General features: G+C 50.3%; 1 protein-coding gene and 1 pseudogene across 1 annotated transcript; both read right to left on the reverse strand.

The window, feature by feature from the left end:
• Positions 1–222: 222 nt before the first annotated feature.
• LOC135973863 (zona pellucida sperm-binding protein 3-like) lies at positions 223–6,510 on the reverse strand (annotated as a pseudogene).
• Positions 6,511–12,095: 5,585 nt separating this feature from the next.
• LOC101944795 (zona pellucida sperm-binding protein 3-like) lies at positions 12,096–15,257 on the reverse strand. Its single transcript, XM_065559598.1, has 9 exons — positions 14,797–15,257; positions 13,967–14,085; positions 13,773–13,876; positions 13,527–13,704; positions 13,329–13,449; positions 13,136–13,227; positions 12,896–13,041; positions 12,620–12,762; positions 12,096–12,253 (listed from the first exon to the last, which is right to left on the reverse strand). The coding sequence occupies exons 1-9, from the start codon at positions 15,235–15,237 to the stop codon at positions 12,236–12,238; spliced, it is 1,362 nt and encodes a 453-aa protein (XP_065415670.1). The 5' UTR covers positions 15,238–15,257; the 3' UTR covers positions 12,096–12,235.
• Positions 15,258–16,452: the final 1,195 nt, after the last annotated feature.

Genomic DNA, 16,452 nt, shown 5'->3' on the forward strand with positions numbered 1-16,452 from the left:
AGACCCAGAGCAGAAGAAGCTCCGGGGGCCCGGGCCCCATGAGAGTTTTCCATGAGAGTGAAGGATCCTGCTCCAGGGGCCCCGAAAAACTCTCGGGGGGCCCCTGCAGGGCCCGGGGCCTGGGGCAAATTGCTGTCCCCCCACCCCCCCAGGCAGCCCTGGCTGGAGCAGTGGGAGTTGTGTTTGTTCAGCATGGCTTTTGGAGGGCCCTGGAGCGATGCTGCCTAGTATGATGGGCAGCAATTGCTTTATAATTCCAGCTGTTGATCATAGACCACAGTTTGGTGCATCAACCTAGCTCTCAAGGCTCTTCACAGCCTAGCTGTGATGATCTGGAGGAGGTATTCAGCGGAGAACTCCCCCATTGATTCTGGTTTTGCTTCTTCTCTCTTCAACCCCCACTGTTATGAATAATTCCCCCCATCCTGTCCCAGGATGAGACTTCAGGATTTTTCCCAGGTGGGTGGAAACTCCCAGGCCTGCATTGCTTCCTGTTGGTCTTCTACGAGATCCTTGGACCCTTGCTAGGCATCAAGGATGAATAGGGGTCCTACCACAACACGAACCTCTGCTACTCTCACTGAGGAGTCACATGTGTTGGGATACAAGAGCGTTACCAAGAGCCCATTAATATTTCATTAGATACACCCTCCCCCACTCACTTTGGGGTGAGAACCCCTTAGATTGGAGGGGGTCAGTTTGACCTGAAGAAGAGAGGCTGGATTGGTCAAAGGTGTACACCCTGCCCCCCTACATAAGTTGGGTGGGGATCACAGAACCTACCATGCCTGGGGGACACATCTCTCTGGAAACACCTCCCTGACCCTCTGTCCAGAGATCTGACTCTCCCGGACTGTCCTTAAGCAACCCACAGTTCCCCAGTCTCACAGCAGCTGCAGATGTCTCTGGTACCATCTGTGATGCCAACAGGCCAGATGCCAGTTCTTGCCCAGGCTGCAGACATTAGCTAAGAACTGACAACCTTGTAGCTGGAGACCAGACCAGGTCAGCTGTAGGTTAGTTTTGCTCAGAATAGGTATTTGACTCTGAAATGCCTGTAAGTGGCTGCATGCATAGTGTCACTTGCAATGTCTGCATTCGGTGCTGTAAGAAAACATGCAAGTTTTGCTTTGGCCTTGGCTACACTTGCGAGTTACAGCGCTGTAAAGCCTACCCCAGTGCTGTAACTCACTCCCTGTCCACACTGGCAGGGCACGTACAGTGCTGTATCTCCCTGGGTACACTACTGCAGTTACTCCACCTCCCCGAGAAGCATAAGAGATACAGTGGAGTGGCTACAACTCTCGGGTGTGAGTGTAAACGCTTGCAGCTCTGTACTAATCACCTTGTCAAGTGGCCAATCCTCTCCATTGTTGTGACCGGCTGCAGGAATGCAGAAGTGCCAGTTTCAAAGCTCGTACTGTTAACAGTACTACAGAGAAAAAGCAAACAGTTTGCTTTGAGTGAGTGAATGAATGAGCAGGGGGCCAGGAGTTCAGAACTTGCAAAATAGAGTGCTGACACGCTCCAAAAAGCACTCTCACTCCACCCCACTGCCCCCCCGTTTTGAAAAGCACGTTGCAGCCACATGAATGCTGGGATAGCTACCCATAATGCACTGCTCCCAACATGGCTGCAAATGTTGCAAGTGTGGCCAGGGCACTGCGCTGTCAGTGTGGACAGACTGCAGCGCTTTTCCCTACTCAGCTGTACGAAGACAGGTTTACTTCACAGCGCTGTACAGCGGCAAGTGTAGCCAAGGCCTAAGTAACTGAAAACCTTTGCTTTGAACTTGTGAACTCAGGCACAGGAATCACCCCCTGTGACGTTATTGACATAAACTGGGACCATATAGATCATTGTTGCAACCAAGGTCCTGTAGTGGCACCCAAATCTTGTATAAAGGGGGTCAAATGGGGTGTCTAGGACAAGGTTATGGTTTACTGGTTATGATTATGCTGTCTATATGTGTGTATCAGTTTTGTAGTCAAAGTTATGAATATTGGCTCTATACTGTCTGTATGGCAAACTTATGCTATGCTTCTGGGTGACATCCCAGACAAGCTGAGATTAGCTCTGCCTAGCCTGCTTGATGGCCCATTAAGGACCATCAGCTATACAATGGACCCATTGAGAGAAGGCAGATACGCCTTGTACCTCAGCAAAGTATGCAGGGACTGGCCCATGTGACTCCAGACTCCATGTTGCTGTAATTTTCCGCAGTAAGAACAAAGAGGTGTTCTTACACCTGGAAAAGACTATATAAGGCTGATGCCTGATCTCCATCTTGTCTTCAATCCTGCTTCTTACCTCTGGAGGAACTTTGCTACAAGCTGAAGCTTTGAACAAAGGACTGAGGACCCATCCCAGCGGGGGATGTATTCCAGAGACTTGATTTGAACCTGCAGTTTATTCCATCGCTGCTGCAAGCCTGAACCAAGAACTTTGCCATTACTGTATGTAATTGATTCCATTTAACCAATTCTAACTCTCATCTCTATCTTTTTCCTTTTATGAATAAACCTTTAGATTTTAGATTCTAAAGGATTGGCAACAGCGTGATTTGTGGGTAAGATCTGATTTATATATTGACCTGGGTCTGGGGCTTGGTCCTTTGGGATCAGGAGAACCTTTTTCTTTTACTGGGGTATTGGTTTTCATAACCATTTGTCCCCATAACGAGTGGTACTGGTGGTAATACTGGGAAACTGGAGTATCTAAGGAGATTGCTTGTGAGACTTGCAGTTAGCCAGTGGGGTGAGACTGAAGTCCTCTTAGTCTGGCTGGTTTGGTTTGTCTTAGAGGTGGAAAAAACCCCAGCCTTGGGCTGTAACTGCCCTATTTGAGCAATTTGTCCTGAGTTGGCACTCTCAGTTGGGTTCCGCCAGAACCGCATTGTCACACCCCCTCCCCCCCCAGGGCTATCAAAATCAGATGGGCCATCAATCATAATACAAAGAACAGGTCAATGGCCCTATCGCACCTGGGAAATGCTACATGCAAGGAAGCTCATCCTGTGGGCTTGGAAGCTGAATGAAAGAAATAAAATAAAGCCACAGGAAATTTTTCCAACTTTTGGCTGTTTGAACTCAGAAGGGCTAGAAACTCTAAATTGAAGCCAGAGATCTCCTGGTTCTGCCCTGAAAAGCACTTCGACTTGACAGAGGTTTGGAGGGATAGCTCAGTGGTTTACGCATTGGCCTACTAAACGGAGGATTGTGAGTTCAATCCGTGAGGGGGCCCACTTAGGGATCTGGGGCAAGATCAGTACTTGGTCCTGCTAGTGAAGGCAGAGGGCTGGACTTGATAACCTTTCAGGGTCCCTTCCAGTTCTATGAGATAGGTATATCTCCAAATATTTATAACTCTGTCACTCTTAGGATTTAGATGGTAACTCATTTGTGTGTATCTGTTTGTTTGCTGTAGCCTGTATGATAAATGAAGGGGTGGGGGGGGGAGCGCCGCTTCTCGCTGGCTGCCCCTGCTCCTCCTGAGTCCTCCGGCCCGTGCTCTCAGGGCCACATTCTGAAAGGGGCTTTACAGCTGCAGGCCGGGGCCCCCTTAGCCCAGGGCCCTGCAGCCCCTAAAGCCCCTGCGTTCTGGGTGGCCCTGTCTGTGGGGAGGGGGAGGGGGAGGGGGCAGCTCCCAGAATCGCGGCCATGGGGGCAGTGCTATGCTGCGCAGAGCCCCCTGCACCAAACAGGAGCTTCCCCAGGTAAGTGTTCTGCACCTCCTACCTGCCCCAGCCCTGAGCACCCTCCCGCACCTTAACTCCCTCCCAGACCCCGTACCCCACCCTGAACACCCTCCCGCACCCTAACTCCCTCCCAGCCCCTGCACCCCCAGCCCCAGGGGTACGCCAGGGGCACCTCCCCACCGCAGTACAGTACTGTACAGTATATAATGCCTTTTGTCTGCCCCCCAAAAAATTTCCTTGGAACCTAACCCCCCACATTTACATTAAATCTTATGGGAAACTTGGATTCGTTTAACATCGTTTCATTTAAAGTTGCATTTTTCAGGAACATAACTACAACGTTAAGTGAGGAGTTACTGTATTTACTTTCTTTTTGTTTTTAATAACATTTACCTTTTTTAAGAACAGGATTTGATTTTTGTGTCCTAAGAGGTTTGTGCACATGTTGTTTAATTAGCTGGTGGCAACAGCTGATTTCCTTTGTTTTTCTTTCTCAGCTCTTCCCTGGAAGAGGGGAATGCCAGGGCTTGAGGGTACGCACAGGAAGGAATTCCCAAGTGTGCCTTCCTGGATTCTCAAAGGGGTTTTGCACTTGGGTGGTGGCAGCATCTACCCATCCAAGGTCAGAGTAAAGCTGTAACCTTGGGAGTTTAATACAAGCCTGGAGTGGCCAGTATTATTTTTTAGAATCCTTGAGGGCCCCCACCTTCTGCACTCAAAATGCCAGAGTGGGGAATCAGCCTTGACAGCCTGTAAATAACATTCCTTTAATTAGTTTGTTACAGGATTGGTTACAGGTGCTGTCCTTGGTGTAAGATCTAGGGTACCAATTGATCTGGGGGTAACTGATAGGTTTCTCAGGACTGGAAGCAACTTGAATAGGGTATGATTTTTGGTGTAAGCGACTATTTATCACCAAGTCCAGTTTGTCTGGGTGGCAAGAGAGACTGGAGAGTCTGTGACTCCAGGACAAGGCTGTTATAGTGATCAAGGAGCTCACATTTGTTACTGGCTTGGTGAAATCTAATTCTAGAACACACCATCAGTTTGGGGTGTCTGCCCTGTTTTTGACAGTCTGCCCTGAGATAGGCACTCATAGTCATGAGGCACTCCAGACAGTGAAACCTTCCCCCGGAGACCAAATGGACCAGAAGAAGGGGTAGAGTCACTTAAAGTAAGACTTTTCCTCTCCGGGCTGCTCTTCCCACCAACCTCACCTCCATGGAGTCCTACTCCAGCTACTCACATGTCACCTGTTTGTTGACGGAACAAGCCTTGTTCAAGGGATCTGGGACTTGCTCAGCTGCAGTGACTTTCCGATAGCAGGTGATATAGATCTGGAGGGGAAGTGGGAAGAGAGGGACTAGGACCACCCCAGGGGACACTCACCAACCCCTGCTTAGCCTGGGGAATCAACTTGGAGCAGAAAGCTGAAAGCTCACCAAGTTCCTGGCATCTCCGGCAAACCTGGTGAACTGCAGCGTGTCTTGCCTGGGCCTGGGGGATATGAAGGCTGAAATGGTGTCATCTGATCTCCCATCCAGCAGGCACCTAGAGAAGAACCAAGGAACAGTAAGAATCTCTGATCAGTCTTGTTTTAGACTAGAAAGGGCTCCCAGCTCTTACCCATTGTAGTCAATAACAGTATAGCAGGGAGAGGAGTCCCTGTCTGGGGTCAGGCCTTGCTGGAGCCCTAGGTGTAACAGTGTGAACCAGAGTAGGCCTGGCCTTGGCAAAACACCACACTAGATATTAGCTAACACCAAGTAAGCAGCGTGGGGGTTGCCAAGGTTAGTGCTGCAGAGATTTGCTGATGCTGCAGAATTACTGATGCCAGCATTGCTGTTCTTGGCGCTCCTATGCCAGCTGCATTAGCAGAGAATGCCGCTTCCCGATTCAGCAGACCTCGATGTTATTCATAAGCAAAGACCCCAGGCTCGGTTGGGTGGCAAAGGCGCTTGGCCAGGTGTATTGTCAGCAAAGCACGGTACTAGTGCCCAGTCTAACAGGTCACAGGGACACAGACATCCATGTCCGTGACAAGATAAAGACTCAGGTCAGGACACCAGGGTCCTGTCCCCACAGCCGATACACAGATGCCCTACCTAGCACTTCTCCTTTCACACACTGATACAAACAAGTTTCATATTACACTCCAGATGTTATTAGTTACCACCCTTATCCTCGTTCCTGCTAGTTTGAACAAAACATCCTTATCTGTTATCCTGTCATCCCCTCGTTATCTTACGAGGGGTCGGTGTGTTCTTGTACCATCTCTTAGGAATGCATTTATGTAATTACTTGAGAGATCTGGGTGTTTCTGTACCATCCTCTCCAGTCAGGAATGTGCTTACATGGTATTCAGCAATACCTAGTGTGGTGGTATTTGCCAAGGCCACTCCTACTCTGGTGGTTCACTGCCTTTAGTTCATACTGTTAGTTATATCTAGGGCTCCAGCACTCAGCTTGTACAGTATACCAGGCAGTCAGAGGTCAGCTGGAAGAAGGAGACATTGAAGGGTTAAGAGCAAGTAGTTCTTCTGAAGAGCTATTGAGATTTAGTTCAGCCAAGAGGAAGCGTTCAGCTCAAATACTTCTGACATGTGCCCCATTCCTAGGACATGCCACAGAAGTACCCCAGGGCATGCTGGGCCACAGTGGGATCTCAGCTTGCTCAGTTTAGTTACTAGTTTCCTCTGTCTACAGAGGGAGAGATTGTGCCGGGATCAGCTGTTTGCAGGGCTGATGGAGTCACCTTGGAAGAGTCTCACCATCTTCCAGCGGGAGCAGCACAACTTAAGCCCAGCTGCCATTGCTACCTGAAGAGGGAGAAATGCTGCACAGGAGGGCTATTCAGGAGATGCAGTGCAGTTGCAGTGTGAGCTGGAGGAGACCCCCTGACTCTGCGGTTCACATCTGCATGTGGGCAGAAGGCCCAGTTAGTGTAGAGAGGCTCCTGGGAAAGGAGTCACTCCCAACAGGGATACGAAGCTGAGAGATCCTTTGTACCAGCAGTGGTTTTATCACTGCAAGGGAGATTGGGATCAGGACCTAGGGCATTAGAATTTGGAGGTCATGGTTGGCCCATAGAAAGATCAGACTGGCTAAGGGGTGGTAGGGTCTGCCAAAGGTACCTGCCACTACACATATGGCAGAGAGTTAAATAGGACCCAACAAGCTCTTATACGAGTTCCTCTGATCTAGGGCGTATCTCATGCAAGTTGATAACTCAACCCACGTACAAGGCATATTTTAGGAGGCCAGTGCCAGACACGTGTGCCCTGCATTTAGCTCAGATGGGAGAACTCATTAGAACTGATCACCTGCATGGCCTTGGGAAGTTCAAGCCAACTGTTCACTGGGGCTCAGAGCTACAAAGGTATTCAGGCTCCTAATGTCAATGGAAGTTAGAAGCCTAGCTACCTTGGTGGCTCTGGGCTGGGTTCTAGTTTCTATTGTAATCCCCAGACTGGATTTAAACCCATGTCTCCAAAGGTGAAGCCTTATTACCACACCAAGAATTCCTCCACCCCCTTAACTTTGAGTCTGTGCTAGTAGAAGAGATACTCACAGCTCTTTCAGAGTACATGGAGGCATGAAGCAAGACCCATTTGGGGACTGAATAGTCAGTGTGTTCTTGGCAGCATTAAGGGATGTGTACAGGCAGACAACCAGGCCAAGGCTCAGGTCAGCAGCTTTGATCAGTCGCCCCGTCCCAAACAGATCCCTGTGCACAGTGATCACCAGCTGAGCCTCCTCACACTGCACCGTGACAGGCTGTAGTGGGGACACAGCCCTGAGCTGGGAAGCATCAACCCAAGCCCAGGGGAAGGGCTGGGCAAGAAAGGGCACATGGGCTCGTCGGCAAGGGAGCAGGTCTCCAGATGGCTGAGTCACTCCTAGAGAAATCCCAGGGATTGTAACAGGTCGCCCCACTGACCACCCAGCACAGAACAGCAAAGCCCCATCCTGCCTGCCTGCAGCAAACCCAGCCTAGAGGGAAACTGCTGCTTCGGATCCTTTGTACCCTGACCTAAAGCCGGTTCCCTGCTGCCTCAGGTAATGAACACCCTCCCCTGCACTACAAGTAGCCAGGGCCCAATCACACCCACTGCCCCATCCCTGGAGCAGGGAAATGGGAGGACCAATGGGAATCAGCCTAAGCTTCAGTTCTCATCTTCCCCCAACAGCTATGAATGCAAAGTGTACTTCACAACCTTCATTATTGATCAAGGCCTCATACCCTTCCTGTAGAAGAAAGCAACTATCATTCCCTCCCACTGTAATGGTAAAATAATGTAGCCCATTGGATTACTTCGCTAGCTATTATATCCTACTAATCTGGCCAGCCATATCAAATAATGTTTCTCTTGCTAAATTAATCCATTTCATATATGATTCTTATATTTTATCAGTATTAATTCCTATGAAATGAGGCTGTGTTGAGACATATGATATATGTTTCCTAATAATTATACATAGAATAAGTTTTGCTGAAATGCAAAAAAAACCTACTGGCCTGTATCCAGTAAGAACACCTAAGAGTAAGTCAGCATAAAGGCTGGCAACCTTTAGCACAGATAGAAGTGGTCCCTGAACTTTGAGGAACTGAAAGGAGGAACTACACCCAACACTGACTGGTTTATCCAGTGTCTGCAAGAGGTTGGTAACTGCTGGGTACACCACAAACCTGGAAGTCACACAGAGAGCCTAGGTTGACAGTTTTTGGAGTGAGACAATCCTTATTAATACATAGAGAGTAAGTGTCATAATCCACTAACCTATAGGACAGGGGTTGGCAACCTGCGGCATACGTGCTAAAGACAGCACGTGAGCCAATTTTTGATGGCACACTGCTGCCTATCAGGGTCCTGGCCCCACTCAGCCCCCCTGCCCACCGATTTCTCCTGCGGGCGCAGAAGCTTGGTCATGGCAGCAGCCAAGCTCCCCCCTCCCCCGCTTCTTCCCCCAGTGTGGTGTTTTCCCTTCCCCTCCCTGCTGCTGATCACCCTTGGGAGGGGGAGCCAAGCCCCAGTGTGCTCGCTGCTGCGGGGAGGAGGCCTATCCCCCCTGCCCTGAGCACCCCATGAGCCAAGCACCCCAGCCCTGACCCCCCACCCCCACCCCATGCCCTGACTTCTGCACCCCCTGACATCCCCACTCTGAGCACCAAACAGGACCTCCTGCACCCTCAGTCTGGGGTCCCGGCTGCCAGCTGGCGGCCTGCAGGCCCTGCTCAACCCGCTGCCAAACTAGGTGAACGGAACCCCAGGTAGGGTGACCAGACAGCAAATGTGAAAAACCAGGACGGGGGTGGGGGGTAATAGGAGCCTATAGAAGAAAAAGACCCAAAAATCGGGACTGTCCCTATAAAATCGGGACATCTGGTCACCCTAACCCCAGGCCAGCAGCGGGCTGGCAGTATAAGATCAGCATTTTAATTTAAAATTAAATTAAGATTCTTAAATGTTTTAATAACCTTGTTTACTTTATATACAACAATAGTTTAGTTATATAATATAGACTTATAGAGAGAGACCATATAAAAAACATTAAAATGTATTACCAGCATGCGAAACCTTAAGTTAGAGTGAATAAGTGAAAACTCAATACACCACTTCTGAAAGGTTGCTGACCCCCTGCTATAGGATAAGAGTGCCCATAAATTTCTTAGGGTATGGAAATAAGATTTGGGTACAGTAAGTTGGGCCTGAATTACAGAGCATCAGGATCCTATAAAATACTACGTATGGATATCTTAAAGAGCTTTTTTCTTTGTTCTCCTATAGAATGATAGGTAGATTTAAAAAAAAAAAAAAATCCTATCTTCCATCATGCTATCAGCTCAGCTTGGGCAGTATAGTACAACTACCTCAACACTCCTAACTACTGAAGAAGCCAGAACCATTGTGTTATTGGGCATGCCACAAGTAAGGCTGGTCCTTCACCTCCTATTACTAGATCCTCAAGGAAGGGTGTGAATGTTAGGTTAAGGTACTTAATAGGAGTGTTAAACCCATACGTTTTGGAATTTTTACTATTTTACAGTCATAAGTTTCATAGCATTTATTATTCTTTTGTTAATCTCAAAGTTTAGCATCAATTTGGTATCGTCCTAGATGTAAGGTTCCCCCCCCCCCCCCAAGCATCTTGAGATTCCTCTCCTGTTATAGAGCTTGCTGAATTAGACAAGAACCTATAAATCTTCTGGTCAGATACAATCAGTGGCAAGCCATAATTAACAACCCATAAAATTCAAGTCAACCATAGCTAATAGACTATACAAGCACAGTCCTGAGACTAGAACCCAGCCCTCTAATATAAACAGACCCAAATCTCAGCCACCCAGCCTTTTAAAATCAATATATCAAATATATGTGCTTGGCTAGCCTCTTCAGTACTCTAGCCACTAGCCCCCCCACCCCCCTGCCTTTTGTCCCAACTCCAGGGACAAAAGTCAGAGTCCCACTGTTGTTTTACAAAACAGCTGTGTTAGCTCCTGGGGTATTGGCTGTAGGGGAATTCTGAGAGTCCAGTATTCAAACCCTGTTGCTGTCCTAAGTGTGTGTGTGGGGGGAGGGGGGGGGGAGAGAAGAGAAGAGTGGAGTGTTAATAGCATCACACACTGAACTTCTGTTTTACCAGTTTAGTGAAGGCTGCAAATAAGTTTTTCTTTACAATGAATAGTGCATCTGCTCTAAGAACTATGGGGGGGGGGGGAGGGGAGGAGAAGAGGGGGAAGAGTCAGGCTCATCTGACTATCAGCAGGGGCAGGATTGGAGTTTCAGTTGTGTCTCACTGCCTTTCAGAAAGATTAAGCCAAACATGGGCTGTACAACAGGGTTAAAATCCTCTAGACTGATTCCTAAAAAGCACTAGGACACAAAGATAAATTTGCCTAGTAAACAACTGTACCTGACATCACTGCTTGGCAATGCTGGAGGAATTACAGGACAGATTATGGTTCTGTGCTGAGGATGCTAAACTAGAACCCAGGGAAAGGGATCTATGCCATCTTGGCCAGATTTCCTGTGGGATGCAGGACCCAAAAGTCACTTAAAGGATGTGTGGTGCTGGCCCCTCAGTTTTGCCTTACCTCCAGGACCCTCTGTTGCCCCCCTGTGTGAAACAGGGCCAGGGAGGCTTCTCTGCCTCACACAGAGGTCCTAGAGATAAGTTCAGTTGTGTTCTTGGAAATGAATCACCCTGCAGAGAGGGGAGTCAGCAGCTGGGAGCTCTCAGGTGAGGAAGAAACAGGTGGAGGACCTATGTGTATGTTAGGTATATCAGGAAGCAATGGGAGGGGAAACTGTGCAGGGGAGGCTGGATCTCTGCCACAGGGACTGAGGAGGCAGTGGATGGGGCTGATTTTGCCCTTGAGGTTTGTCTCTAGAACCCCCTGAAAGGAGGAGTTCAGGCCCTGGCTTGGGCCTCTGAACACCAGCTCTCTTTCTATCACAGACTTCCCCTGTGAGCTGCCACTGGGTCAGGTCAACCAATAGCCCAGATGGGGCACTGGGCATAACTTTGGCCATTGTAGTCAACTAAAGCAGCCACTACTGAGCTAAGCTGTTGAGACACACTTGTGGCCCTAGATATAGCTTAGAGGGCTTTGTAAAGCTACCCTGCTAAAGTCAGAGCCTTGGAAGCCATTTCATGCAGAGGAATGGTGGCTGGAAGAGGGAGAACACCCCATTTATAGGGCCCTGTTGAACTCTGACTTGCACCTTGGAGGGGGGGGGGGGGGGGGGAAGGAAGAGGGGGTTATGGCCCCAGGACACACATCTCCCAACTTTTCCAGGTATAATCTAAATCTCATCCCATCTCATGTTCTACATGGGGACATATCTACACCCCTCCCCATTTTTCTGAAGTGATGGGGCTGCAGTGGAGTGGGGGCTCATTTAATATTGGTTTTGTCAATGGACAATTCTGTTTAGGTGAGATGAAAGTTCCCCTCCCCACTCAGAGGTAGCTAGCATCACCTTGGAGCCAGGGCTGGCTCTAGGATTTTTGCCACCCAAAGCAAAAACAATTTTGGTCGCCCCCCCCTTAATTACCCCACCCCTGGCCCCGCCTCAACTCCATCCCTTCCCCAAATCCCCATCCCTGTCTCCTCCCCCTCCCTCCCAGGTTTGAGAGCCTGGGAGGGAGGGGGAGACCCCACGAATCAGCTGTTTCGCGCGCTGTAGCAGCAGCAGAGGAGGTGAGCTAGGGCGGCCGGGGCACATTTTTAGGGGCGGCATTCTGGCGCCGGCCATGCCGCCCCAAGCACCAGCTTGTTTTGCTGGTGCCTAGAGCCAGCCCTGCTTGGAGCCTCCTCTTCCTCCCTATCCTTCCCCTAATGTGCCCATTGAGGGGAAGGACTGCCCCTGTTACAGAGTCAGTACAGACCAGCCTCAGCTTCCAATGGGTTTTATTTTACATTAACAGAAGGTACAGCTCACACAACAGCTCCCACAATGAAACTGCAGCAGTTTGATATGGAGGAGGCCCCCTAAAAGTAGGTACAAACCTCTGCAGCCACGATGGTCAGGCTCAGCCACGCCTTCTCTCCTGCCCATGAGAGAGATACAGGTAGTTAGAATCAGGACTAGGAATTTGTCCACCTCCATTGCCCTGTCAAGTCCACCAAGATGACTTGGCCAATTCAGAGTGCAGCAGTTTGGAAGCATTCTGCATACTCCATTGAGCGAATGCTGCTGCTATTCATACCAAACTGGAGTTTTAGCCTGCATGACAAGACAGGCACCTCTGTTGTAAATCCCCAATCAACCTCTGCTTCTCAGACCACCACTGGGTGCTGCAACCCAGCAGCTGAGCCAGTGCTGCACTTTCAGCTGGCTGTCTTGGTCTGTCAGTAACATAGTTATAAGCAACTTGAAGACATTAGGGACCTCCTATAAGCTAGAAAATAGATACCCTCTGATGCCATCTCCTGTGGGAGGCTGCCTTCCCCCCTTCCACTGGATCTGCTACGATATCCTTGGATCCTTTATAGGCATCCATGATGAATAGGGGTCCTACTACAACATCAATTTCTGCTTCCCTCCTGGAAGGAATACCTGTATGGGGGAGAGGCATAAGCAAGAACCAATTACGTTTTCAATTTGGCTGGTCTTTGGGTGTTCATCCCAAAGTGAACTGTTAGAGCAAGCCAGACACCTTTCCAGGTGGAGTGGCTGAAATAGAACTTACAGTGTCTGGAAACCACATGTCTTTGGAAGTGCTCTGCTGGCCATCTATTCAAAGGCTTTGCTCTCCTGGACTGTCTTCCAAGCAACCCACAGTTCCCAGTCTCACAGCACCTGCAGATGTCTCTGGTGCCTTCCACTGGAGACCAGCTGCAACAGAACAGGAACAATAAGCTACGGGGAAGAGTTCTCTATTCTAAGCTATCTTTCTAATCACTCCCCGGTGGGGTTCTAGTCTACTCACATGTTGCCTGCTTTGTTGAAGGAACAAGCCTTGTTCAAGGAATCTGGGGCTTGCTCAGCTGCAGTGACTTTCAGATGGCAGGTGATGTAGATCTGGAGGGGAAATGGGAAGGGGGGTTAGGACCATCCCAGGTGACACCAACACCTGCTTAGCCTAGGGGGAATTGATTTGGAGCACAAATCTGGGAACTCACCAAGTTCCTGGCATCTCCTGCAAACCTGAACACATCCACCATGAACTGCAGTGTGTCCTGCCTGGGCCTGGGGGATATGAAGGCTGAGGTGGTGTCATCTAGCCTCCCATCCACCAGGCATCTAGACACAAGAACCAAGGGTCAATGAGAGTCCCTGATCGGTCTTGTTTGAGACTAGAAAGGGCTCCCAGCTCTTACCCATTGAAGTCAATGACAGCATAGCGGGGAGAGGAGTCCCTGTCTGGGGTCAGGGTGGCCACACAGCTGTCCACAAAGATCCTCAGAGCCACATGGTTCCCAGTGCTGACATCAGCTTGAATATGCATGACCTCCCCCAGCTGGAATCCATTGGAGGGTCTCTCAGCACTCCAGTCATCTGCAAGGCAAGCCCACAGTGAGCAGGACAGGCTGGGCTCGGCTGCCTTGAAGGCTTCTCCCACCTACCATTCATCAGGCGCAGGGAGAAACCCAGCCTCTCCTCAGCAGACAGGGTAGAGCTGAAGGGAACCCATGTTGGCTTGATGGCTTTGCTGCTCACATTGTCCTTCCTGTGAGAGGAGCAAACCTCAGTCACTGAGCCAGATCCCACAACAGGGTCTGAATGGGAGGGAGGGGACCTGAGCATCTCAGACACTCACCTGGGGTAGTGACACTCAATGGGAATCACAGCCGGATTGGTTCTCAGGATCACGGGGTTGCTGGCAGGGGTGGGGTTATAGTTCAGGCTTGTGCTGTAAATCAGGGAGTCTGGGGTCATCTGGGAAGAACCAGACATGGAAAGGTTAACACTAGTATACATGGCATTTGAAAAGCCACTGAGAGGAGCTTGAGAACAAGCCTCAGCCAGAAAGAAACAAGACCTACGTTTTCCAACAAGTGCCTAGTCAACTGGGAACTTCAGAGCTCAGTCTGCTAGAGCAGCCATCAGAATACTAGAGCCACAGTAGTACCATTTTGTACAACTACTCACAAGTTTCCTCTGTGCACATTGTGAAAGAATCAGACAATAACTCCCCCCCTCCAAGTATAATCTCTTAACTGCATTCAGGTAAGTTTTGACTACTGTTTCAGGAAGCCAGGTGTCTATCCCTCTCTCTCCCTTACAGCCTATGTAGAGCTCAGCCAAACACCAATCAATGTATTCAGTTGAGTGGCCCAGTCTGTAGAGTCTCCAGACAGACTTTGAACAGGGGTGGCTCAGTCAGACTTTACTTCTGGACACCAGACCACCCTCTTCAGGCGCCACTCGTGAGCCTGCTCCAGGAGCTGAGCAGGGCAGAATTCTTTGACTGGGCATGAAATTGGAGACTAGGAAGAGGCACCCAGGAAAAACCAGGAGCTTGTCAATGACAGGAACAAAAATTGCACCCACTGTTCCCTTCCCCCCTGCATTTTTAACCCCATCAGATAAGACAGGGGTAGTGATGCTAGGGATCAGTAGGGGCTCCTGGCTTGCCTGAATCCTTACCTGCAAGGTGCTGCCACATTCATGGAGCCCAGCTAAAAAGATCACCGTGTTCTCCACAGCATTAAGGGACGTGTACTGGCAGGCAGCTGGGCCAAGGCTCAGGTCAGCAGCTTTGATCAGTCGCCCCGTCCCAAACAGATCCCTGTGCACAGTGATCACCAGCTGAGCCGCCTCACACTGCAGCATGACAGGCTGCAGTGGGGACACAGCCCTGGACTGGGAAGCATCAGCCCGAGCCCAGGGGTAGGGCTGGGCAAGAGAAGGCACATGGGCATTTCTGTGAGGGGGCTCAGCCCTGGGGGTGGGTCTCCAGATGGCAGAGTCTCTCCTAGAGAAATCCCAGGGATTGTAACCAGTCACCCCACTGACCACCCAGCACAGGAGAGCAAAGCCCAGGCTGCTTCTATATCCCATCCTGCCTGCCTGCAGCAAACCCAGCATGGAGAGAAACTCCTGCTCTGGGCCCTTTATACCCTGCAGCTAAAGGCAGCCCACAGCTGCCCCAGGTAATTAACATGCTCCTCTAATCTCCAGACAGCTGGGGCCCAATCACACATGCTGCTCACACCCTGGAGCAAGGAAACAGGAGGACCAATGGGAATCTGCCCCACCTGTTGGTCAGTTCATCAGCTGCAGTTTGGGAAATTCCTGCTCTGTTTCATTCAATGGAAGGCTAAGGGTGGGCTCCACCACAAAGGGACCCAGGCCCCTCAATCCCAGATTTAGGCCTGTAAATCCTGGGTTTGACTCCACTGTGATCCACAAACTACACAGTGAACTTCGTAGGTGCCTAAATTCACTCAGCAGCACCTAAGTTTTTACAGTATAAAGTTCCTTAGGTGCCTGTGTTTCAGCCTCTGGGCACGTGCACAGCTGCCTCCCTCTAGGAGTCCAGACACCTATCTCCCACCTAAGCCCAGAGTGATCCATGAGCCAGGGGAAGTTAGTCGTTTGGCTGCCTAAGTTGCATGTTGGCCCCAATCCACTGGGTGTGCTGCCTGCTGGCTTCGGCCCCACTCACAATTCCACTAGAGCAGAACATGGTGTCCACCTCAGAGCTTTTAGCCCAGTGGTTAGAGCATTTACCTGGAATGTGGGAGACCCAGGTTTGATTCCCCCTCTCTTCTGTGGGGGAGAGAAAGGATATGAACAGGGGTATCCCATCTCTCAGAAGAATGCTTGAACCACTGAGCTAGGGGGCATTCTGATGCTGGGCTTCCTCCTGCTCTCCCATTCAAGCTGTACTGTTGTGGATAAATAATGAAAGAGGGACCAGACACCAGGGCTGGCTCTAACTTTTTTGCTGCCCCAAGCAGCAAAAAAAAGCGCCCCCACGCCAAGCGCTGCGCCGCTGGAGCCCGTCCCCCCTCGCCGAGCGCCGTGCCGCTGGAGCCCTGCCCTGAGCGCCCCGCGCCGCGCCACCGGAGCGCCCGCCCCACGGAATGCCGCGCCGCGCTGCCCCCCGCCACCCCAAGATTGGCCGCCCCTTACCAGGTGCCGCCCCAAGTATGTGCTTGGTTGCCTGGTGCCTGGAGCCAGCCCTGGCTCCCACCTCCCACTGGACTACAGCAGCATTCCCAGTCACTTGCTCTCTCAGTCTGGCCCAACGACTGTTCCACTGTGGATAAGTGGAAATTTGTGTCCTCTCTAATATCC

The sequence above is a fragment of the Chrysemys picta genome, chromosome 10, assembly GCF_011386835.1.
Source record: "Chrysemys picta bellii isolate R12L10 chromosome 10, ASM1138683v2, whole genome shotgun sequence".
Taxonomy (NCBI): domain Eukaryota; kingdom Metazoa; phylum Chordata; order Testudines; family Emydidae; genus Chrysemys; species Chrysemys picta.

Bases quoted from the DNA above. Each gene is read 5' to 3' on its own strand.
- LOC101944795 (XM_065559598.1), bottom strand. From the start codon at position 15,237: ATGCTGGGTTTGCTGCAGGCAGGCAGGATGGGATATAGAAGCAGCCTG. The intron at 13,042-13,135 runs GTGAGTAGACTA...GTTCTGTTGCAG, and splicing joins TTCAACAAAGCAGGCAACAT to CTGGTCTCCAGTGGAAGGCA. The intron at 12,763-12,895 runs GTAAGTTCTATT...TCCCCCATACAG, and splicing joins ACATGTGGTTTCCAGACACT to GTATTCCTTCCAGGAGGGAA.